The following is a 23,872-nucleotide window of genomic DNA, read 5'->3' on the forward strand; positions in this document are numbered from 1 at the left end:
GGCCTCTCCCCACAGAGCTCTGGGGGGACAGAAGGCTGAGCAACAGAGGCAGCCTACCTTCACAGCTCCTGTCACCACACCACTTCACAAAGGGCAGGAAAGTAGGTCTCTGAGAAAGGCCGGGAACAAAGGGGAGCAAGCTTAGGTAGTAAGCAGATGCATTAGTCTAATTGCTGTTCTAAAATTAATGGGGCTTTTTATCTCAGAGGAACACTTTTTAAACACTCATGTAATTTGGGAACAAAGATGCAGGTCGGGGTAGAGCTGAGCTCCCCTTGAGACACAATCCCCCATTTGGTAAAACAGTCTTTTCCTTTCTTTCTTCCTCTCTTACCTGCAGATCAACAGATTATGGCACCACCTATGAAAAGCTGAATGACAAAGTGGGTTTGAAGACTGTCCTCAGTTACCTGTACGTCAACCCCACCAACAAAAGGAAGGTGAGAAGGGGATCACTGGGTCCTGAGCACTGCCTGTGGAGTGGCAGGGAAGCCAAAGGCCAAGAGTTAAGAGTAGTCATGGAGTCACTTACAGAATGTCTGTTTTATATGTCAAGAACACCACAGACACTGTAATTCAAGCAACTGCCTTGAGATAGCAGTGACAGTAATAATAACATCAACAATGGTAAAACGATGTAATTGTTCCAGGAGCGTCTCTGCGCTAAGGAGGGCTTGTGCTGTGTGCTTTACACACTTTATCTCATGTATTCTCACAATGAATCTCTAGGGTACAAATGATTACTGTCCCCATTTTGCAGAGGAAGAAACTGAAGCTCAGAGAGTTTAAGTAACTTTCTAGCCTAAAGCCAGACAGTAGCAGATAGTAAGGTGATTAACAGATCTGGGATTTGAGAATGGGTTGGCTTGACTCTGGGCTTCCCAGGTGGTGCAGTGGTAAAGAACCCACCTGCCAATGCAGGAGACATGTGAGAGATGTGGATTCTATACCTGGGTTGGGAAAATCCCCTGGGTAAAATTGTATAAGGTCAGGCTTTGGTCACAGAGACCTCTTGGAAGAAGGGGGCCTGGGTTCCACAGAATGATGGATGGTTATAGAAAATAAGTGCTGTACGATCTGTTGGCTGTGGGGGGATGTGATCTTTCCCCAGCAATGAAGGCAATCCTATTCAGAAACAAGCAGGCCAGGCCCCAGAGATACCCCAGAGATATGAAAGGCCATTTCAGGGTTTCTAAAGGACTGAAAATGGCATTGCACTGCCCAGCTCTCCCCTTGCCATCTGATGTTTACTCCCCAATGGTTTTGCAAACCTTTTCTTTATCGAGGTAGGTGCAGGGGTGATCTTCAACCCACTGTTCAGGTGGCCCTGATTTCTGATTCCAATCTGTCAGTCCAAACTGTGGTAGAGAAAAATGATTGCCAGTGCTATTCAAAGCAGAGCAACTTGGACTCAAACCCTTAGCTCAAACCCTAGAGCCAACCCTTCTTGTCACTCCCACCTAACTATCCCCAGTGAAGGGAGGAGCAGAATTGGTGACTGTCTCCTGGATCAGCATTGGTGGCTGGTGCTCAAAGATCCAGCAGCTCCAGGGGTGCCCATACCTGGGAGTGTGCCCACCAGCCAGGTACCAAAAAACTGATAATCAGGATGACTGCGTACATGCCTGTTCCTGGTTTTAGCTGAGTAGTTTCTCTTTTCTTTGTCACAGAGGGTTGTCATTTTCCCATTTTTCAATATTGTTATTTGAATTATTGAATGTTAGACCTGGGAGGAATCATAGATTTCATCTGAACAAGCAGTTATTGATGGTTTTTGAATTGCAACTCTCGGCAAATGGGTTTAAAGCTCTAGACCTCCTCTTAGACACATACCCCCCCACACACAATTTTGCTAAGAATTTTTGGATGTTAATGAACACCCTTGACCCCACCTCTTGACCCAAGATGTCCATGGAGTCTTGGTTAAGAATCTTTCATGTATACCAAGAGTCTCAATTTCCAGAAGAAGAAACTGAAGCCAGGAAAGCCCCCAAAACCAGGTGAAAAAAGGAGCCAGAGTAAGAGCCCAGGGCTCCTGATGCTCAGTCCAGGTTTCCTGGCTTCAGACCATGTTTTGCTCCTTTTCCTTCCATACAGTCACAGCCCCAGGCTCTAAAATTGATGGTCTAGTCCTGACCTGGGAGCTTGAGGCAGCTTGCTTAATGATCTGGAATTTAAGCTCAGTGCCATGTCCATGATGGACACGTGATTAAACTTGACTGAATCAAGTTAGCCATGATCCATCTCCACTCTGCCTTATCCTTTTATTAAGAAGGAAGCTGAGTGCAGCGGAGGACAAATGTCCTTCCCATGTCACTCAGACAGTCAACGGCAGGATGGGCAGTTTGTTTTTAACTCTCAACATAAAGCTCCTCCCACCCACGCAGTGATTTGGGATCAGGTGAAATCACAAGGAGTGTCTGCACTCTGGGAGAAGAAAGAAGTAGGAGTTTGACACATGGCAGATGTCCTTCAGCAATGATCTCTCACCTATGTCTGGACCACAATAAAAGTACCATATCTTCATGGAGATGATAGATCAGCTGTCTTTGTAAGGATTTTCTCAAGGGGCATATGAAGAGTCATGCCTGTTTGCATCCATTCTGGTAGTCATCTGTCACATATGTTTTCCATTAGACTCATACTATCTTTCAGTTTTCTGCCATTTTTCTCTATCCTAGTTTATCTCTTCTTAGTATAACCTACAGGTGGTCAGTAGTGTGGAAGACAAAGGGAGGATAAGGCAAATGATGAGGGTTAGAAAGAACGTAAAGCTAGGCTTTGATGCCCACTGGTGCAGAAGGCACCTCCATTTCCCCGGCCCAGAGATGATGTTCAGACCATGGGCTCTCTGGAGCAATTTCTCAGAGGAATTTTTGCCCAGTTAACAAAGGTTAAGCCAATTATGGGCTTCCTAGGTGGTGCTAGTGGTTAAGAACCTGCCTGCCTGCCAATGCAGGAGACATGAGAGATGTGGGTTCGTTCCCTGGGTCAGGAAGATCCCCTGGAGAAGAGCATGGCAACCCACTCCAGTATTCTTGCCTGGAGAATCCCATGGACAGAGGAGCCTGGTGGGCTACAGTCTATAGGGTTGCACAGAGTCAGACATGGCTAAGTGACTAAGCGTGTGCACACATGCATACATGCACACACACACCTGTTTTAACTTCCTAAGAAACTCCCAAACTCTTTCCAAGGCCATTTTACCTGTGTTTTCAGAGAAACACCACCAAAACACAGTTAAATCCCATGTGAGAGGCACTGCCACCCAGAAAGCTAAAAGTGCAGATATTTTCTGCACTCAGATTAGGAAGAGACAAAACATTTGCTAGTGCCATGGATTTGCTGATTTATTTATTTTGAAACTAGCAGTAGAAATTGACTTCATAAGGAGACTGAGTGATCCTGAAGTGCTTTCTGAATCATCCAAGGAGTGATGAAACTAAATTCTGTTTCATTTTATTGTTAAGTGTTTTTGATTGTATCCTGAGCCTCAAGATGTTGGCAATGCACAAATATTCTATGTGGTGACTTTCTCTTAACCAGAATGTTCAAGTTTACTAGACCTACACTTCTCAAGCCACTCAGGAAAAATGATAGTTAGATGTAAATGAAAATACCCTTGTATGCTTCTTTACTGGTATAGTGCTGTGTGGGTCATTATGACCTTATAATGCAACTTTTTAAAAAGGTCCCATCTTACATGTTTCTCAGAGTTTAAACCAGTGGTCATCTGAATTCTCATCTGAGTTTGAATTAAGCAAGGTTCTTTTGATTCTCTCAGCGTTCAAATTATCTGTAGCTCCCGACGTTCATCAAGCGGCTAATGGCAGTAGTCTCCAGCAGATTTTTCAGTTAATCTTGTTGAAGTAGTGACTTTTCACCTAATGAGTTACTTATGTAGCAGATGGATACTGCTTTCCCTGGAGGCTGTGAGTACATCAGAGTTCTGTCACCCTTAGCAAGACAGTAAAGTGTGCTCGTATTTATATAGTTGTTCCCAAAGCTAATTGTTGATGTCTTAACACTTTTTTTGAAAACATAAAATTTCCCAGTGTAGATAGCTAATAAGCTATTAGGTTGAAAGTAGAAATGTTGATGTGTGTAGAGTCTCCTACTAGTATTAATCTTAGCTAGCATTAATTGAGCATCTACTATGCTCAGATCCTTTTTAAGATCTTTATCTGTATAATTACCAGTCTCCCAGCCACTTTAGAAAGCAGGCAAGATAAGGAAAAAGCCTCTCTGTAAATCAAACCATGCTTGTTATACTTGTAAATGGTGAGTCTTCAAGAGTCTTCCCAGGTTTATTTATAAATAAAGGTTTATTTGGGGGATGAATTAGGAAACATCTGGCAATGCTAGACTCCTTTAAAAGTGAAAGTGAAGTCACTCAGTCATGTCCAACTCTTTGGGACCCCATGGACTGTAGCCTACCAGGCTCCTCCATCCATGGGATTTTTCAGGCAAGAGTACTGGAGTGGGTTGCTATTTCCTCCTTCAGGGGCTCTTCCTGACCCAGGGATCGAACCTAGGTCTCTCACATTGTAGGCAGACACTTTACCATCTGAGCCACCAAGGAAAATGCTCCCTTAAGGAAGCTGCAATTTGGACTAGTTGTATCTAAATAGAGTATAGATGTGAAATGCTGGGAGCTACTTGAGTTGAAGTTGTTCTAGACCATCCTGTAGTGCCATCAGCATTGTTTTAATGGCATTGATCTGCACTAGTTGTATTCGATGTGATTCTGCATTTCTTGCTGTTTCCCTTTCTCTGGCCATTTCCTGGGTGATGTCTGAGCCTGGTACTTTGAGCTTGAAGACCGGTGCATTAGTTTCTGATGCGTGTGTGTGAGGTTTGCCTCTGGAGGAGCCCTCTGTTCTGGTGGTGTCTGAGCTCCAGCTCACAGCCTCCCCTTCCCTTTGTAGGAGATAAACATCCCTGGGTTCCTGGAACTCATTACCGTCAACTGACTCTGTCCACAGACCCATGCAGAAGGACACATGCCAAGGTTAAAAGCCTGCATTTACTGGCACTGTGCTTCATAAAGCAGGCTAAAGTCTTTGTGCCTCAACAAGAGAGGGGCTCAGCTATCATGGGTGCCTATTTAAGAACAAATCTTTGAGTGGATAGAGAAATGCAGGCGGGCTATGGCCTAATTGCTCTGGCTCGAAAGCGGCTGCCACCTGCAGATTTGGAAACAGTGTTTTGGAAACGACAGAGAACACAGAAAGTCCAGGGAATGTGATCAAATTGCTGCAGGGTAGAGGTGTGTGTGCCTGTGTGTGGGGATGGAGTGAGGGAGGGTGTGGGAAGATGGTAAGCACTGATATCAGAAGAGAATAAGGACTTTTTTAACCTGAGCTCCTAATAAGTTCTGGGCACTGGGCTAAGCTCATGTCTACATTCAGTTTTTAGTTTCTCTTTTAATCTCCTGAGCCTGGTAGTTTTATTCCCATTTGGCAGGTGAAGAAACTGAGGCTCAAGCAGATGAGCCATTTGCTTTCTCTAAAGTAGCTGGTCAGAAGGGGTTTAGGATCCCTTCTCACCTCTGTTTGACCACACAGGCCATGCTCTCTACTCTGACCTGCTTCAGCTTGGCTGCCCCTGCCACAGGTACAAAGAACAGGTTGCTTTCATCCCTGGATGGGTAGTAACTCTGTTGCCTGGAGCTTTCTGCCCATTACTGTTAGAGGATTATCAGTTTCTTGGAGGAGGAGAGGAGTGTTAGATCTTCCTTTCCTAATTGATTTACCAGTGAGAAGGATAATTACTTCCAGGCTACCCTGCAGAAATACAGTGGGAATCACCACTCAGATTTCTCTGATGAGCTGGCCGTCTCTGTCAAGCTGTTAAGAGGCATTGTATGTCTGATCAGATGTTGGTTATTTCCATGTCAGCCTCTCAGTACAGCAGCATCACCCTGAGGTCTCTTTGACACAATGGAAAATCTCTAAACAAAACACAGAATCTTAAAATCTTGGACCCCCTGCTTTCCCTAACCATGTCTCCTGAGATTGCTGGAGGGTCAGGGAAAATCAGTTCTAAGGTAGTATGTTTTCAATTCACCGATATTAAAATCTCTTACACTAAAGCAAATGAAGAATACGGAAGGATAATTTTAGGCTATTAGACCATCTGTTAAGTGTCTTGCTCTGAGCAAAGTATTTTGGATGGGAGGTTCTTGCTTTCAGAAATATGCAGTCTACTCAGCCAGACAGGATGCACACAGAAAACAGCTGCATGCACAGACCTAGGGTCTCAAATGTGAATGTAGACAAGGACCAGACAGATAATGCCCATGAGAGGTGTGGGCCAGGTGGGGACTGCCGTGGCTACTCGGTGATCTAGGCTCCTGGTGACTGTCCTCATGTGAGGAGAAAGGCTCAGTGCCTTCCTTAAGAGATTTTTCTCTGCCTATTTTCTTAAAATTTTATTTATTTTGAAAGGTTTTAGATAGGCTAAGATGTGGAGTTCAGTGTGTGGGACCTGGCAGGCTGTCCCAAATTTGCTTGCATCCCTTGGACCCAATTGGCCTCATGTGTCATATTCTGAGTTGTAAGTCTCCAGATCTGGTATTTAGTGTGGTCCTTGGGGCAACTGGATAAGGATGACACACAGAAGCTGCTCTTGCTGGGGCCCTGCAGTGCTGCTTTTATGATCTGTGTGAAAGAGAAATTAAGCTGAGCAATGCTCACAGAGCCCTCCCTTTGACTCAAAGGCCTCACATAATAGGTTCTGCAACGCAGAGGGACCTTTTATATCAGGTAAGGGTAAGACCATTAGGACAGGCGGAGGAGGCAGACGTCTTCTTTATGGTCCTGGTTCTCCACTTGGGTTATTGAGTGTTCTTGAATAACTGAGCTTCCTCCCAGAGCATCCATTTCCTTATTTGTACAGTGGCTAGGGTGGGTCCTAAACTTTTTGAGGCCCCTTCCTGCTTACATGGTCTGGTTGGCCACCATTTGGACTATGCCCCTCAGAGGGCTACTTGATAATATGTGATAATCTGTGGACTTTGGGTTTGGTGGCAGGTGGGTAGTCCTTGGAAGGTGTGATCCTCATAACTCTTGGATTTATGGCCACATATTCGGGAAGATCCCCTGGAGAAGGGAATGGCTACCCACTCCTGTATTCTTGCCTGGAGAGTTCCATGGACAGAGGAGCATGGTGGGCTACAGTCTGTGGGCCCGCAAAAAGTCAGACATGACTGAGCGACTAACACTTTCACTTCATTGGCCAGCTAAGCCCTGCCATTCAGGCCAGGTCTTCTGAAGTCACAGTCCTTGTTCAGAAGGTGGCTGATTCCCTGCAACCCACTGTCTCTGCTGGTGGAACTCAAAACGGCAGCATCTTCCATGGCACAGTTGAGGAACTCCATCAGCATGAGCTGATGCTATCCCCATGAGCATCAGTTTCTCAGCTAGGCATGCACAGCCCTCCTCCAGCAGGAAAGGGAGCTGGAGATGCTGTCTGCATCTGTTCTGGCAACCCAGGGGTGAGGACACCACGTATCAAAATAGCAGGCAAGGGACAAGCTCTCCTGTGTTATACTTCTTCCTTCATGGCCACCTATTTCCTACAGTTTTAACCAGACGTCTCGTCTCTGTGGACCCTGCTTTCTTACTTCAGAAAAAGAAGCATAATAAGCTATATTTAAAAAGCAAATAAGAGAAATCCCTCTTAGAGCTAATATTTGTTTCTGTTTCCAAAGAACCTAAAAAAGAATGGATATATATAACTGAATCATTTTGCTATAAACCTCAAACTAAAAACACATTGGAAATCAATTATACTTCAAAATAAAATAAAAATTTAAAAACAGTAATAAAAAACAAGAGTAACAAGTGTTTATAATAGTAATAAAATGGCAGTAATAATGATGATGATGATGATGATGATGATAAGAAAGAGAAGGCGAAATAGCAGCCAACAGCTTTTGAGGAATTTTCACTATGTGCCAAAATTATTCTAAGTGCTTTATGTAAATTAACCCATTTAACACTTCACCAGCAACCATATGATGTTGGTACTATCATTAGTCCATTTACAAACAATGAAAGTTTGGCACCAAGAGGTCAGCGACCTATTCAGATTTGGTTGCTAATGGTCACTTAGCTTGGTCTAATGTGCTCATGTAACTCACTTTTGCTCATGTTTAATTCTTAGATTCACTGTGTATCCAGGATAAAAGGGCCCTCAGAGACTAGTCTAGGAAGGCTGTCACTAAACAGAAGAGACCACTTGGGGACTTGCCCAAGGTCATGAAGTCATTTTCAGCAGAGCCATGTTCTTTGCCAAGGGCACAGATCTGGTGGAGAACCCCGACTGGGTTCCACGATGGGTGCAGGTGGGGAGCAGTTGGGCATAGGTACTTCCTACCCATCTCAGTCGGTGTGTGTTACAGACTGCAGGCTTCATCCAAATATCTATAGCTTCTCCGTCTCTGGTCTCGAAGCCTGAGGGATATCACAGCTGGAATTCTGTCTCAAATGAACCTGAAAGAGAAATCAAGGGTCTGGAATCCAGGCCGCCTCTAGCATGTTGGAAGCACAGAATGGTTGAATAGTGTGCCCAGGGCAAACAGTTATCAGAGAAATTAGACTGGGTCCTTGGGGCAGAGTGTCAGGAAAAAAAACAAGCGGGATTTCTGGTTTACACCTCTCTCTTCAGTAGCTGGGGGACTTTGACCAAGTCATTTTAATTGCTTGAGCCTGGCTTCTGAAGCTGTAAAGTGGGGATAAAAGATTGTTTACTTGTCCCCTCCTCCTAGGACCATAATTGGAATAAAATGAGAAAGGTAGTATTGTTTTGGAGGAAACCAGCTACAGGAAAGGACCCCTCAGAAGAAGCTGCCCCCAGGACCACACCCTGGAATCTAGGCACCCCGTGAGTCGGCTGCAGGGCTCCTGGACCTCCACTGCTGGGCTGCCTGCTTCTTGGCTTCTGTGGGGAGGAAGCAGATCCCAGAACCCTGGTTTTTTGAAAGTCTTACATCCTGCCCTGTTCATGAGGCACACCACCACCTGCGTTTTTCCGATCATCTTTCCTGTCTTTTAAAACCAAATCTGCTGCCTGACTGAGAGAGATTGATTATTCTGCTGATGGAGAGAAATGGTCCCACTCTTGTTAATTCACAACCAGCTCGTTTTTCTTGCCTCATAAATTAACAGTTACTGAGAGGCTAGAGCGGTGTTTCAGGAGATGAGCTTAGGGGAAAATGTGTGAAAGGAAGGAGTGAGAAAAGGAGAAGAATGGAACTTGGACCAAACTGTCTTCATTTACAACTGATTCCAACTCCAAAGCTTTCTTTTCTTGGTATGTTCAGAAAAAGAACCAGAAAGTGTCAAACTTCAGGGACTGAGAAATCAGAATAAAGGAAAGAAGAAATCAAAAGAGAGGTGAATCAATGAGTGGAAAGACACTGGTTTACAGGTTTCCATTTGCCTTTGCAAGTGTGACTCAGCGATGGAGTGGATGTGAAGTGTGGTTCAATTTAAGCTAATCACTTAAAGGAAAGGAATCTAGAGTAATTCTTGGAAATTCACTCTTTAGTCACAAAGTCCCTTTCTCAGCAAATATATGCATGTGGTCCCCTGTATAAATTACTGCAGTGTGCTCTAGCCAGAAATTTATTTAAAGGCTCATTAAAATGATTACTAGTTTTTTTTCTTTTGCATTTTATTTGAAAATGGGAAGAATATAAACCTATAGCCTGGCTTCTCTCCAAAGTGCCCTTTGAGGTTTGCATTGAGTATATCATATTTTTTAAAATAAAGATATGATTTGCAGTAAGATTATTCATGCATTTAAGAGGAATAATAAAAATTAGCTCTTTACTATACTTCTTCATGATTTATGTTTGCCTAGCCTTTTTTTTTTTGTAATTTTAGTTTTATTGGTTTTGGGTTTCTTTAAATGCGTGTATGCATCTATGTGTGTATAGAAGATATTCAACAAAGAGCATTATTGCTAAAGCAAACTTTAGAAATAACTGGAAGAGTTAATACTGTGCCATTCTTGAAGAAAGATGCTATCCTGTGGCATAGTCTGAGCCAGTGAAAGACAGAGGCACAAATCCGGCAGACTTTGGAATAAAGCTTGGGATTTGAAGGGGAGAGAAATGACAATCTCATAGGGGAAAGAGGGTTTGGAGGTCTTTATAGGCATGTTGTGTTTAGCAGTGGCAAGTCTGGAGAGGGATGGATGGGGCTAGATGTTGTAGACCTGTCGAAGCTCAAGAATGGAGTTAGAACTCAGTGCAAAAGGGCATGGGGAGCCATGGCAGGCTCCTGAGCTGGGGCCTGATAGCAAGAGAGCTGCACGTGAGAAAGGCTTACAAGAGCCTCTTGGGCTGATGAAGTGCCCATGTCAGGCATCCTACTCCATCTCTTCTCCCTACCCTGTCCTCCCCAGACCTGGGTGTGTTTTCTGAGCATCACAGACCAGAGACAATTTTGCAGAGAGTCTGGGAAGCCAGGGTGATATAGTCTTCCTAATCTTCTGATGCACAGTTACATAGCAAATGGGTCTCACTGCCCCTGAGGTAGAGATGTCTGTGACAAAAACAGCCATCACCTCCAGTGAAAGAGATGACTATCGTTTTCTTTCTTGGTGAGCTCAGCCAAGCAGAGAGATTGCTCCTGGCCCACATGCCTTGCCCCCGGCCCGTCCCCCCAGTTACCAGCCCAAGGTCAGAGTGACAGACGCCAGCGTTCAGCACACGTTCAGCAGGCAGGCATGTCCGGGTAATGAGGGGCAAGCACCCTGGGGTCCTCTGGCTGCCAAATAACTCCGGGGCAGATTTGGAGGAAGCAACGCCCCACCCCCGCAGTGGGGTCAGACCAGCCAGTGCACATGAGACACCCGACTTGCGCTGGCACCTCCGCGTGGAGAGCCCCGCGTGCAGGGGCAGACAGACAGCCTGTCCCTCCGCAGCATGGGTGTAACCCTGAGGAATGGCCCGGGGTGTCTTATGGTGACCAAACTGAGGAAAGGAATGAACCAGAGGGGACAGCGATGCGAGAAATGTACGACTGTCTCCCAGCTGCCAGAGAGGGGCAGAGTGCAGCTTGGTTTAGAAACTTACTCACTGTTCCTGTTCCTCTCTTGTGCTCAGCAAGGAGCTCTGATGTGGAGGAAAGGGCTTCAGAGTACGCCCCGTGCCTGGCTGTGTGACTTTGGATGCACTGTTTACTTTCTCTAAACCATAGCTTTCCCATCTGTAGATGGGGCTCACAATGGGGTTAAAACAGCAAACCTGAGAATGAAATAATTTATATAGAGTGCTAAGAGTAGATGTTCAACACTGCAACCCCCTTCCGCCACCACCCCAAGGAACCTCAATTTGGCTTCGCCTCTGCTCAGCAATGCCTCCCAGTTTCCAGGTAGCCCATCTCTGATAGCTGATTTTTTCATGGGAAAAGGAATTTCTACTTCTCTCAAGCCTGCATTAGGCAATGTCTGTTCAACTTCCAAAACAACAGTAAATGTTGTCCCCTCTGCATCCCTTCTATTTCTCCCTCTATCCAGCCACCTGTCTTGTGTACTTTCTCTCTGATCCATTGATTGCTTCTATCTCTCTTAATGGAGCATAAATTAAAAGCGATGTTTGCCAGCCTTGGGCAGTATGTGAGAGCAAGTTTCCACCCATTATCACCCAAGCCCCATTAGGCACATAGAGCTGGTGGAACAGGGCTTTGTATGCAGGTCGGCCTGGCTCCAGAGCCCCAGAGAGCCCTTCAGCATTGTAACCCCACGGAAAGCCGTCTCCATCTGTCCAGACGCACATACAGTCTCATTGCTCCCTCTTGGCGGTGTGCAGATGATCTGTCTCAACACTGTGTGTCTGGGGAGCTCCTTGCTTTGTGGGGGCTCTGTGCCAGGCCCAGGGAGCACACAGGCACTTCAGGCCTGGACCCCACACAGGCAGAGATTGTATTTAAGTGGAACCTCCATTTAGGACGGAGACTTGGGAGAGAAGTGGGTGTGTAGGACGTCAGGAACTGCAGTTATAGCAGCAACTGCTAGAATGGAAAATTATCCCCGTTTTATGAGAAAGTTGGGAAGGCAACAGACTGAGAATGAATGCGGGTGTTCAAAGGGGGAGAAAGAGAGAGCGAGAGAGAGCACATCGAAGCAAAAAGACAAAGGTCTCGCAGCTGCAGAGTCCAGTCCAGGCTTCAAACCCAGATTGTCCAAATTGGAAACATGAGCTCTATAACACAGTGGCTTGTTGGCCTCCCTCTGCTTAGATGGACACTCTGACCTTCCAGAATCATCTCTTTACACATCTAAAACAGTGTTGACATGCAGTGCCATGGCCCTGTGCTAAGAAGTTATGGAAAACGGTCCCTGTACTGAGGAGAAGTCAGAGTGCAGGGGTGCTGTTTCCTTCAAAGTCAGACAGACAATAGACCAGGGAGAATGGGGTGGTGCGTCACCTGCAGAAGATGCCTGAGCCTTCAGTGGTTCCCAGGAGCGAGCGGCAGGGCTCTGCTCTGGCATTCCCACGAGGAACCCCCATAGGGCGAGGCTGGCTAGTCCCCAGGGGGCTGTTGGTCAGAAGCCACTTTGTGCAAATCCTGGCTCAGCCTCTCAGCAGCTTGTGTCTGGGGCACATTATTAACCATTTCTAAGCTTCTATTTCCTCATCTGTATAATCGTGATAATGCACGTACCCACCTCATAGGCTGAGAAGAGGAGTAAATGACAAATGCTTGCAAATGCTTAGCCAGTGACTGACTCCAGGTATCAAAGCTAGTAAATCCTACTGCTATTACTCTTATCATCACCCTGAAGTCAGGACAACTGATGCCTCTAAACAAGGGGTAATCCCATGCTGGGGCTCTCCATTGACAAATGGCCCTCATCCTAGCTGGGTACTCAGGGTTTTCTTGGGCATCATGTGATCAGTTTGGAGCAGTGCAGAGCTAGTAGATGACTTGAAGGTTCAAGCCTCTCATCAAACTGATGGAGAAACTAAGTCCCCATGAGAAGACTCTCATATACTCAAGGTTACCCAGCTTCTTAATGGCAGAACTAGGGACTGCTCTGGTGGCTCAGATTGTGAAGCATCTGCCTGCAATGCAGGAGATGAGGGTTTGATCACTGGGTTGGGAGTATCCCCTGGAGAAGGAAATGGCAACCCACTCCAGATTTCTTGCCTGGAGAATCCCATGGACAGAGGAGCCTGGAAGAGTACAGTCCATGGGGTTGCAAAGAGTTGGACACAGCTGAGCAACTAATGCTTTCACTTGCACAGCTTTGGACATCAGAGTTCTAGCTTCAAGCCCAGTTCCCTTCTTGTGAAGTGGCACAGAAGACTCTGCACAATCCCTCAGATCTAGGTAGATGGGTGGCCAAGGAGGATGCACACATCTGGGAGCTCTGACAGTCTTGTGTGTTCAGTAAACTTAGAGCCTGCAGGGCACTGGGATCAGAGGGGCCAAGTCAGTCTTTCAGACCAGGGTGACTCAGGTGGGGAATCTCCCAAGGGCATCTGGCTATGGGTAAGGTCCCCAAGGTCATCTTGGACCCAGAGCAGGCCAAGGTAGAAAAATCAGAGTCTGAGACAAAGCTGAACCAAGAGGGAAAATGTCCAAGTTGGATAAAGAAGGTATGCTACAGTCCAGAGGGTGAGAAAAGACCCCTAATAGAGAAAGCAACCTGAAGGGACGAAAGCTGGAGGACAGGGGTGCAAGGCAAGCCTGGGCACAGGCTCCTCAGACTGTGAGGTTATTGGCAGCCTGTTTTCATGGGGGTACTTTTCCCTTGTTGGGGGATGGTAGCAGGAGAGGCACTTGACTGATTAAAACAGTCAAGCCAGTCCAGACAAGAAGGACGGACACAGAGGAAGAGTAGCAGAGAGATAGGATGCAATTATCCAAAGTGGTCTTTGGCCTGAACCTCCAATCTTTAATCATCCCTGGGGAGACAGTGACAAGAGATATATGCATGGATGATTTCCTGACGCTGCTCTGGACCTTTGGAGAGGAGTGAGTTGATGTCAGAGCAGACTCTTAGCATACAGGTTAGCTCCAGAAAGTCGGCTTAGAGTGATAAAGTGCTGGCTTCCTGGTCTCAGCCACCCTGCCTTGATCCCAAATCACAGTGCATCAGCATTCCATAGCTCAGAGGAGAGCAGTCTTGGAGACGGAAGGTTGTAAAAAGTTATTTCTTGAAGAAGATTTCCTCAACAATAATAGCTTCATGACGTGGCTGTCTGGAGAGCCCGTCTTGCCTCCGCTGGACCCTAAGACAACTATAAATGGTTTAAAGTACTCTGCATCACCCTCTCCTCTCAAGCAGCTATAAAGGTGCTTTCTCTAGAAACCTCCAGCTGCTTGTGTATGAACTCATGCATGCTGAGTTTACCCTGAACTCCTCAGGTGGGTACTTAGGGTCTGAACCATCAACCTCTAAAAGTGATGGAGGGAGAGGAAGTGGTAAGGAAGCAGACCCTTACCCCAGTTATCCCTTCAAAAAATGATACCAGTCAGATGTGTCATTTATTTTTAGGAATTGCCACTTTGATCATGGCATTCCTTACTCAGAAACTTCCATGACCTGCCCAGTATTACTGGGAGAAGTCTATACCAATGTGTGATTTACCTTTCAGGTTCTGAGCTTACCTGTCCACACTTCTCTTTGTCCTGCTCAACTGCATCAGTTCTTTGACCTGGGACAAGTTTTTAAATGTGTCAAGAACCACTGGTCTAGTTGGAGGAAAGAAGAAATCATTTATCTGTCGAATATGTTGGAGTGCATTTCTTGTATCCCTGGCCTTTGCTTTCATGGAGGCTTGTCCAGGAGGGTGATGATGCTCTGGGTCACAGAGGAAGGAGGTACTGGCTCTACCTGGCAGGGCAGAGGGCTCACAGTGAACCTAGTATTGAAGCCAAGTCAGTGCATCAGGAGGGGTTTACTGAGGACTCATGCTGGGGGCGGGTTGCAGGGGGTTTCTAGGCAGAGGAAATAACATGTGTGAAAGCTTACATGTATGAGAGCTTGAAGTATGTTCAGGAAGCCCCAGGAATTTTGCAGGGGGTAGACTGAAAGCCCATTTGAGGAGGTGGCAGAGGAGGAAAGAGAGGTGGTAGAGCGCCACATAGTAAGGGTCTCCTGATCTGGGCTAGGGAGTTGAGTGTTCTGTTTTGTTCTTAACAGAACACAGAGTAGGGTGTCATTGGATCAGATCTGTTGCTTAGAAAGGTCACTTTGGGGGGTAAGGGTGAAGGATGGTGAGATTGACTTCAGAGTCCAGTATGACATTGCCTTATAAAAATTATTATTAAAATGATTGCTATTATTGAAATAATTATTTAAAAGATTAGAAGTCATCTCAATGCCCAACATGAGAGATTTATTAGTCAATTAAAATGCATTAGTGTGGTAGAATATCATGTAATAATTAAAGCTTAGGTTTGTTGATATGAAAAGTTCTTTATTATATATTAGAAAAAAAGAAGTTATAGAACTATGTATTTGAAATAGAGCAAGTGAAATGCTAGTGACTGACATGGTGCTCTGGGCAGGGGATGCTGAGGGCCTGGACTCCTGCAGTGGTGGAAGGTTGGAGAGGAAGGTTGGCTTTGAGAAGGGCTAAAGACATGGAGTCAACTCAGAGTTTATTTTGATGTTGCAATACAGAAGATTTTAGGGTGGTTCTCAGGATTTCAGCTGAGTAGATAAATGAGTGGGCATTGGGTATATTAATTAGACATGGATGAACTACAGAAAAAGAACAGGTTTTGGGCAAAAGATAATCAATTTGGTTAGGGCATGTTGAGTTTGACCTCATGGAACATCCAGGTATGAAGGTTTTTAGGCAGTTGGATTTATGGGTCTAGATCTTAGGAGACAGGCTTGTACTTATGAGCACACGTAAGTCTTGGCAAACAAAGACGAATTTTGTTGTTGAATATAGGATTTAGAGCAAATAAACCCAGTTTGGCATTAAAGGAGCAGACATTTATTAAAAATTTACTCTGTGGTTAGCACAGTGCCAGGCACAGGAATCACCAAGATGAACAAGACTTGGTCTTTGTCCAGGGAAACACATTACGATAGAGGTATGCATTAAATGCTTTGGTAACAAAAGGGGAAGTGATTAAGTCTATTGAGAGTGGTTAGTAGAAGACATGGAACAGAGGTCATGTTTGACTTAAGTTTTAAAAGATGAGTGAGAGTTTGCCAAATGGATTAATGGTTGTAGTTGAATATCACTTTAGAAGGCATGTTGTAGAAAAAAGTAGGTATTAATTTGAATCCCAGGAAGCTGAATATTAAATCCATTAGAAGCTTTCACTATAAAATTCAAGTTCCATTCTATGTGATTGCTAAAACTGAATATGTGTTTTGTAAACCAGTTTAAGTTCTCTCTGACTGAATAGCTCATGTCACCTTCACTTACCATGAGGCAAAGCAGCATTGAATATCTGAATATGGATGGTGCCAGTGATGTTTTCCTCCTGTTCATCGCAGCCAAGTCAGGCCTGGGTTTTGGATGGACAGCCCTTCCCTGAACTCCAGGCAGATGCCCCTTGTTGCTTTAATAAGAACTGGTGAATGCCCGTCTCCTCACCTCCCAAGCGGTTACTGAAGGTCACTGAGCAAAGTGGTGGTGGAACCGCACCGCTGCATGTACCTTGCCACACCACCAGGCACTTCCAAGTGATGCTTCCCACGTCGGTCGCTCTCCTTTGGCACTGCTTGTGTGTGCTTTTACTTTTGATTATGAGGCACAGCAGTAAGGACTGGTTCACATTTGAGCACCAGTGGGGATGGAAGCCAGCCAAGTGGTAGACGCTTGACCTGGTGGAGGATGACTGAGTGGCAGAGTTTGGACTCCTGTCTTACCTTTGATTTTGCTACATTTTAGTGTGTGTTCTGTACTTTCAGGGCTTCCTGTGCTCCGGGAACCCACTCAACCTCAGCTTGCCTCTTTCTCTACTGCTATTAGTGCCTTGCATTTTTGACTGGGAAATAAATACAGTGCAGAGACCAAGCCTTCTCAAGTTGATATGACTCTCAGTAGTTGGCAGGTAAATTTATAATCTGAGGCTAGGCTGTGCTTCGACATCTTCCAATCAGATGGTGTTTATTGGGCAGGGAGGTCTGTTTTTCAGGGAAAAATACAATGTATGTTAATTTGCTTTTATGCAGTCCCCACCGTGCTCAAAATCTGCTAGCCACTGCCCATTGCTTCAGGATTTAGGCTAACATCCATAGCAAGGGATTAAAGCTCCTCCCTCACCTGGTGGTTCAGATGGTAAAGACTCCACCTGCAGCGCAGGATACCTGGGTCAAATCCCTGGGTCAGGAAGATTCTCTGGAGAAGGGAATGGCTACCCACTCCAATAGTCTTGCCTGGATAATTCCTTGGACAGAGGAGCCTGGAGGGCTACAGTCCATGAGGTCACAAAGAACTGGACACAACTAAGCAACTAACACACTTACCTGCACCAGATATTTCCTCCTACCCCTCTTCTACCCTTGTAGAATTCAGACATGTTCCATGTTCCCTTTCATTTCCCCAGCAGGCCCTATGCCTGGGCTCACAATGTCTTCTTAGAAGTTCCTTCCCATGCTCTCTCTCTCCCTACTTGGATTCTAACCATCGTCAGGATCCTGTGCGGAGTCATCTCCTCCTTGAGACCTTTACTTATCAACTCACCCAGTGTTTCCTCCTGCATTGACTGGCCTTTCCACTTTACATACTGTTTTTAATGTTTCTATCTGTAGAAACGTGGCTAGCTCTTTTGAGGCCTGGGTTGAGTTTTCCCATTCCTGTACCCAGCAGAATGTCTGATACAAGGTCTCAAGTTCTCAGAAAACAGCATTCTTGTTTCTGCCTTGGACGGAAACCATGGTGCAGGTGTTGAGGACATTTCCAGTATAGCTGGATCCCAGGCACCTGTCGATGGCTCTCAGCCTTACCCTGGGCATGACCTGTGGAGGGTTAACTAAGCAAGAGGTCTTTTGCCTCAGGTTTCCTCTCTTCCCTATCTGCTTTCCTGATCCAGATGGCACCTGAGTTTGGCTGCTTCATCCTGGACTCACCTCCTGTGTCAGCTTTCTGCTGGCCTCCTGTCATTGCATCGGGACTAATGGCTTCCAGCTGTTATAACTTATGATCTTTCACCAGCATCCTCTGCCAGAATCCAGAGCCTAGCACCTTCTGCTGGAGGGAGAGAGATGAGGAAGGGGAGGGGAGCATTTGTGGTGGAATTGGGTACTCCCTCCCTAGTGCTTTTACAACTTTCTGTTTATCCTCTCCTAGCATAAATCTCCCTGTAGTTTAGCCGTTCACCTGTCTGTCTCCCCTGCTAAATGTTGAAGCCCCCCTGGGTCAGAACCAGGCATTATCTGTCCAGGCTTCCTGGTGCCTAACACAGTGGGTGGCTCTGCATTGACATTCATTTTAACTAAGCTGAAATTAATAAGCCATTATGGAGTGAAAATAACCTCAGAAAGTGCCCAAACCAAGCAGATGAACCCTCCAACTTCATGTCACATTTCTGCCGCCATTCTTCCGAACATACCCTGCAACTTTAGGGGACATCTCTGTCCTTTGGGTGGACATACCACTGGGGAAGAAGGAGGCCAAGGCAGGCCAAAGCACCTCTGAGGCTCTGTGAAGTCACTGCCCACGCCAAAAACCTACTTAGAAAATTAATTTCCTGGTCAATTTCACAGTGACCTTGTTCCAAAATGTCCAAAGAAATACAGGCATGGATTCCCTTTGTTCCATAACACTTGGAGAACAAAAGATAGGCAACATTAAACATTTTAAAATTTGTTTTCATTAAAAAATGAAAAAAGAAATTGGGGACTAGAGCCCTTAATTTCTATAGTTATTGACCTATTTCATATCAGGTATTCTTTCAGGCTCTCTCCCCCCTTGGGTCATGTAAAAATGCTGGCTGTCACATAGCCCAGGGAAGGATGGGAATGGCTTTAATGTCATTTGGTGATGGTCTTCACTACACTTGGCTCTTGACAAGTGTCTGTCTGGCCCATTCAGACGTGGCTCCCTCCAAAGCTGTCTTCACTCCCTCTGTGTTGAATCAAGTTGTGCACACCTTTCCAAGGCTTCTCAAGGCTATGACTTCGGTCATAGTCTATATACAGTGAGTAGTCATAGGCAACCCCGTGTGAGTATCTGCCATTCTGAATGTTGTTTATCTGGCTAAGACAGCAATAATTCTTCTTACTGTTATTGAAATAGACTTCAGTGATTTGGACTTTACTCTTTTCAACCAGAGCACCAAAACTTCAACAAATCTGGCTAACTTCCCTGGACTGGTCTAGGCCTTGGAGAAACAAGCAAAGATGATTTTAGCATTAACTTCCAAGTACAAGCCTCTTTCTCTTCTCACTCTGCCTCTGAAACACAGTAACAAAAAAGCTGTGAAGTCTCCTTTGGGGGAAAAGAGAGTCCAGTACTTGGAAACCAGCCCTGGCTGCCTGTCTGGGAAAGTTTATGTGGGGAATTGGGACCTAGACTTTGTTCCAGCTTGATGAGTCTGGATCGTTGAGAAAGAAGACACAGTGTTTCTGCCTTAATAGGTTATCCTGCTGTGTTAAATTCTCAATAAATCACCCTACTGCAAGGACAGGGATTTTCTTTTCTTTTTTAACGATAAAAACATATTGTATTCATCAGAGAGGCAATGCTGAGATAGGATGAAAGTCAACAAGATCAGACTAAAAGATCAGGGCTCAGGAAGGAGAGTCTGACCAGTGTGGAGGGAATCTGACCTTGGGATATGTTGGAGCATTTTCTGAGAACTCTTAGGAGTCAGATACCATAGTTTCTTTGAGAAATTGTTGAAATATTTTGGAATACTGAAAATTTGAAGAGTCCAATGTCTATTGGAGAAACTGAATCAGTGATGAAAAGTCTTCTCACCAAGAAGTCACCAGGCCCAGGTGACCAGTGAATTCTTCCAGATGTTTGGGAAAAAACAAAAGGAATATTAGAGAAATTCTTCAGGGAATAGAAAAAGGTGGATGTCTTTTCAGCTCATTATGAGGGCAGCATAACCTGAATATCAAGACCTGAGAATGACATTAAAATAAATAAAAATTACAGGTTAATTCCTCTTGTAAACATAGGTGCAAACATCTTTAACAAAGCATTAGCTAATTCAAGCCAGCAAAATATAAAGAGGATAATATATTATACCCAAGTTGTGTTTATTTCAGAAATGCAAGGTGATGTTACTATTAAAAATGAAACATAATTTACCACAATTACATAATAAAGGAGAAAAATAATATGATAATCTCAGTTGATGCAGAACAAATATTTGATAACACTCAACACAGGGCTTCCCTGATAGCTCAGTTGGTAAAGAATCCACCTGCAATGCAGCAGACCCTGGTTCTATTCCTGGGTCAGGAAGCTCTGCTAGAGAAGAGACAGGCTACCTACTCCTGTATTCTTGGGCTTCTCTTGTGGCTCAGCTGGTAAAGAATCTGCCTGCAGTGCAGGAGACCTGGGTTAATCCCTGGGTTGGAAGATCCCCTGGAGAAGGGAAATGCTACTCACTCCAGTATTCTGGCCTGGAGAATTCCATGGACTATATAGTCCATGGGGTCACAAAGAGTGGGACATGACTGAGTGACTTTCACTTTTCAACATTCTCAACACTCATTCATATCAATAACCCTTAGCCAACTAGAAAAGAGAATTTCCTTACTATAATGAAGTATATATCTATTATCTATATCTATATCTATATATTTTGAAAAAAAAACAGCAATAACACTTAATGGTGAAATTTTTAATGCTTTTCCCCCTAAGATTAACAATTGAGTAGGATGTCCATTTTCACCTCTTTTATTTGGTTTTATAATTGAGGTTTTATGAAGTGCAAAAGATAAGGAAGAAATGAAATGTATGAGGTTTGAAGAGAAGGAAATGATAACGTCATTGTCTATGTAGAGTATTCAAGAGAGTCTATAAACAAACCACTAGAATTAATAGCTGAATATGGCAAGATCACTCAGTATAATGTCTTTATGTGTGTGTGTATACCATATTTCTATATTTTATATATTTATATAAAATTCTATGTGATGGTAAGCAAATAGAAAATAAAAATATTAAAAAGTTTCTGTGCAATAGCATCAAATAATATGTGATAAGTGAATAGGTAACTATAATGAGGTAATGAATAGAGTGTAGTACATAGTGGACAAGACTTTGATACAGAAGACTGTGAAACATCGCTGAGAGAAAATAAAGGAGACTTAAATACATTTGAGATAAAATCATGTTTATGAATAGAAAGACTCAATATTATAAGCATGTTAATTTTCTCCCAAACTCATCTATTAATTCAAAACAAACCCGATAAAAATTCCAGTGTACTTTTTCTGTAGAATTTGACAAACTGATTCTAAAATTTACAGAAAAATTTGAAGGGCCAAGAGTATATAAGACAATCTTGGGGAAAAAAAAAAAAAACACTGGAGTAATTATACTACCAGATATCAAGACTCATTTAAAGTTGCAGTAATTACGACAATATGATATTAGCACAAAGATAGAAAAATAGACCAATGGACTGGAGCCCAGAAGTAGACATATATATATATATATATATAGTTTCTTGATGTATAACAAAAATAACAGTGGAATGTTGTGATAAAGAGGATGTTCTTTTTTAAAAACTGTACTTGGTCTATTGAACATCCTATTATTTTTAAAGAAGATTCTGAACTCCTATCTTACTTCTACAAAGAGTCGTTCCTGATAGATTACAGATATAAATGTGAATGTTGAAATCATAAAGCTTCCCAACATTATTGTTCATACCAATAAAAGCCACCATCTGGAACCAACTCAAATGTCCACTGACAGAAAAATGGACAAATAGGTTGTGGAATATTTATACAATGGAAAAGTGTACAGCAAAGGAAAGAAGAAATCGCTTTGATAAGCAAGCAACAAGATGGGTTAATCTCTTAGAATGTGGAGTCACAAGTATGGTTCTGTTGATAAACATTTTAAAAATGGTCAAAACTAATTAGTGTTTGTAGAGAGAGAATATGGGCTACTTTGGGAAGAGAATGGGCACATGGTGGTTTTCTGAGGGGCTGCTAAATTTTCTTTTTGTTCATGTTGAAAGTGAATATATATAGCACACTGCCCTGTGAAAATTCACCAGGCTGCACTCAAATTATCTGTGAGTTCTGTGTATATGAACTTCAATAATTTATTTACATAATATTATTTTGTGATGTTAAGGAGGCATTTTGATTTAAAATGGGAAGCATGGCTGCTCTGTTGACCAGCACACAGTTTTTTCCAAAAATTAGCCACACATACCTGTTCCCACCAAAAACGAAAGGGTGTTTGCTCCATGCCGTGGTTTATCTTCAGATCAGTGAATCCTCAGTCATGTTGGGGAAGTTATGTGGCTTAGGAGACCTGATCTGGGACTATGGGAATGGGACATTTTACAGCCATCCAGTGTGCTTTTTAAGAGCCCCTCCCCCAAGCTGGCTTCAGGCAGACTTGAGTTTTAGGTGCTACAACTTATTATTACCAGTGTTATTTGAATGAGTAGGTTGAGTTCTGAAAAACTTCAGTATTTTTATCTGGGCAATGAGAATAATATTAATACTTACCCTCTAGGGTGTTGTTATGAAATGAAACAGCTCATGAGTGACTGGCACATCACATGTACTCAAGAATTGACAGGTTTGGTGGTGGGGACCACAAGTTCTTTATATACTACTGGCTATGAAGGGAATAGGGGGCTGTGTAAGATGCCTGTAGGGGATTGAGAATAAAGAGTTGCAAACCCTGGACTGCCAGACTGGTTCCTTCTGCTCTTCTGCTCAAGGCCCCTTTCCCCTGCTCTCTCTCCTTTGTTTCGCAGCAGTTTAGTAAGTTCCAGCCACACTGCCCCCTGCCTCGGTCACAAGGTCCCTCCCTTTATCCTGAGTGTATGATTGTAATGGAAGCAGTCTATTTCTCGTCTACCAGCAGAAACCAAAATCATTCGATAAATACTTTGTGGTATTTAGACAATCACTGGTCTCTGATGTGGAGGTGGGACATTCGGAGTTCTTTGTTAACACTGGGAGCCCTCCTCTGCTCAGAGGTGAAGTTTGCTGCAGATCAATAGCTTTTCTACCTCCTTGGTTTCTGTTTCCCCCAGCAGCAGGCACTCCCCTGTCCTGGGATCACACATCCCGTAATCCTTCCCCTCTTCTGCGGGAGAACCAATCACATGTGGCCCAAGCAATGAAGGCATCAGAGCAGCTTCTCTTTGTTTGGAGTTATTAATTTTATCCTTTCTCGGTGGGGTTTCTGCATCCTAGAGAACCTGAAGCCCTCTCTCCCTCTGAGCTCTCTGCCTATCCGTTTTGTGTGGGAACAGGCAAAGGCAGATGTAGAAGGAACGAGGATTGCAGGGAGCAGGAGCCTGTGTTGAAGCCAAACTCACTTCTTGGGGTGACAGATTGGGGTTATCTACAGCACCTGGCATGGGAGGTGGAGAAAAAATGATGGCCGCTCGTGGTTTAGAAAAAGCCACGGTGAGGTTAGCATTGACACTTAGTCTAATATGCCACCCCTATCCTACCATCACATTGCTTTTGCTTTTGATCACATGTAAAGAATTCCTCTGTTTCCTCTTCCAGGAGGGAATGTGATTGACCAAGGAAAGGCTGTTGGAGAGAGGTGCACTTTGAAAAATAAAGGCTCTCTGGCAGAGATGAGCAGTAAGATCCATGCTTGCTGTAGTTTTCGTGGATTGGGGAAAGTTTTTCCTTCTCTATGAGTATTTGAAAGAAGAACGGGTACGATTTGGAATCCTGCACTCCAGCTAGGACTGAGGGAGGATTAAGC

The 23,872-nt window shown here is 44.2% G+C and overlaps 1 protein-coding gene across 1 annotated transcript in view; it reads left to right on the top strand.

Annotated features, from left to right (window-relative positions):
- Positions 1-23,872, top strand: part of SORCS3 (sortilin related VPS10 domain containing receptor 3) — a 605,369-nt gene that overhangs the window by 266,411 nt on the left and 315,086 nt on the right. Inside the window, exon 3 of the mRNA XM_070470143.1 lies at positions 341-440. Coding sequence (XP_070326244.1) covers positions 341-440 — 100 coding nt within the window. The remainder of the gene's footprint in view (positions 1-340; positions 441-23,872) is intronic.

The sequence above is a fragment of the Odocoileus virginianus genome, chromosome 7, assembly GCF_023699985.2.
Source record: "Odocoileus virginianus isolate 20LAN1187 ecotype Illinois chromosome 7, Ovbor_1.2, whole genome shotgun sequence".
NCBI classification, from domain to species: domain Eukaryota; kingdom Metazoa; phylum Chordata; class Mammalia; order Artiodactyla; family Cervidae; genus Odocoileus; species Odocoileus virginianus.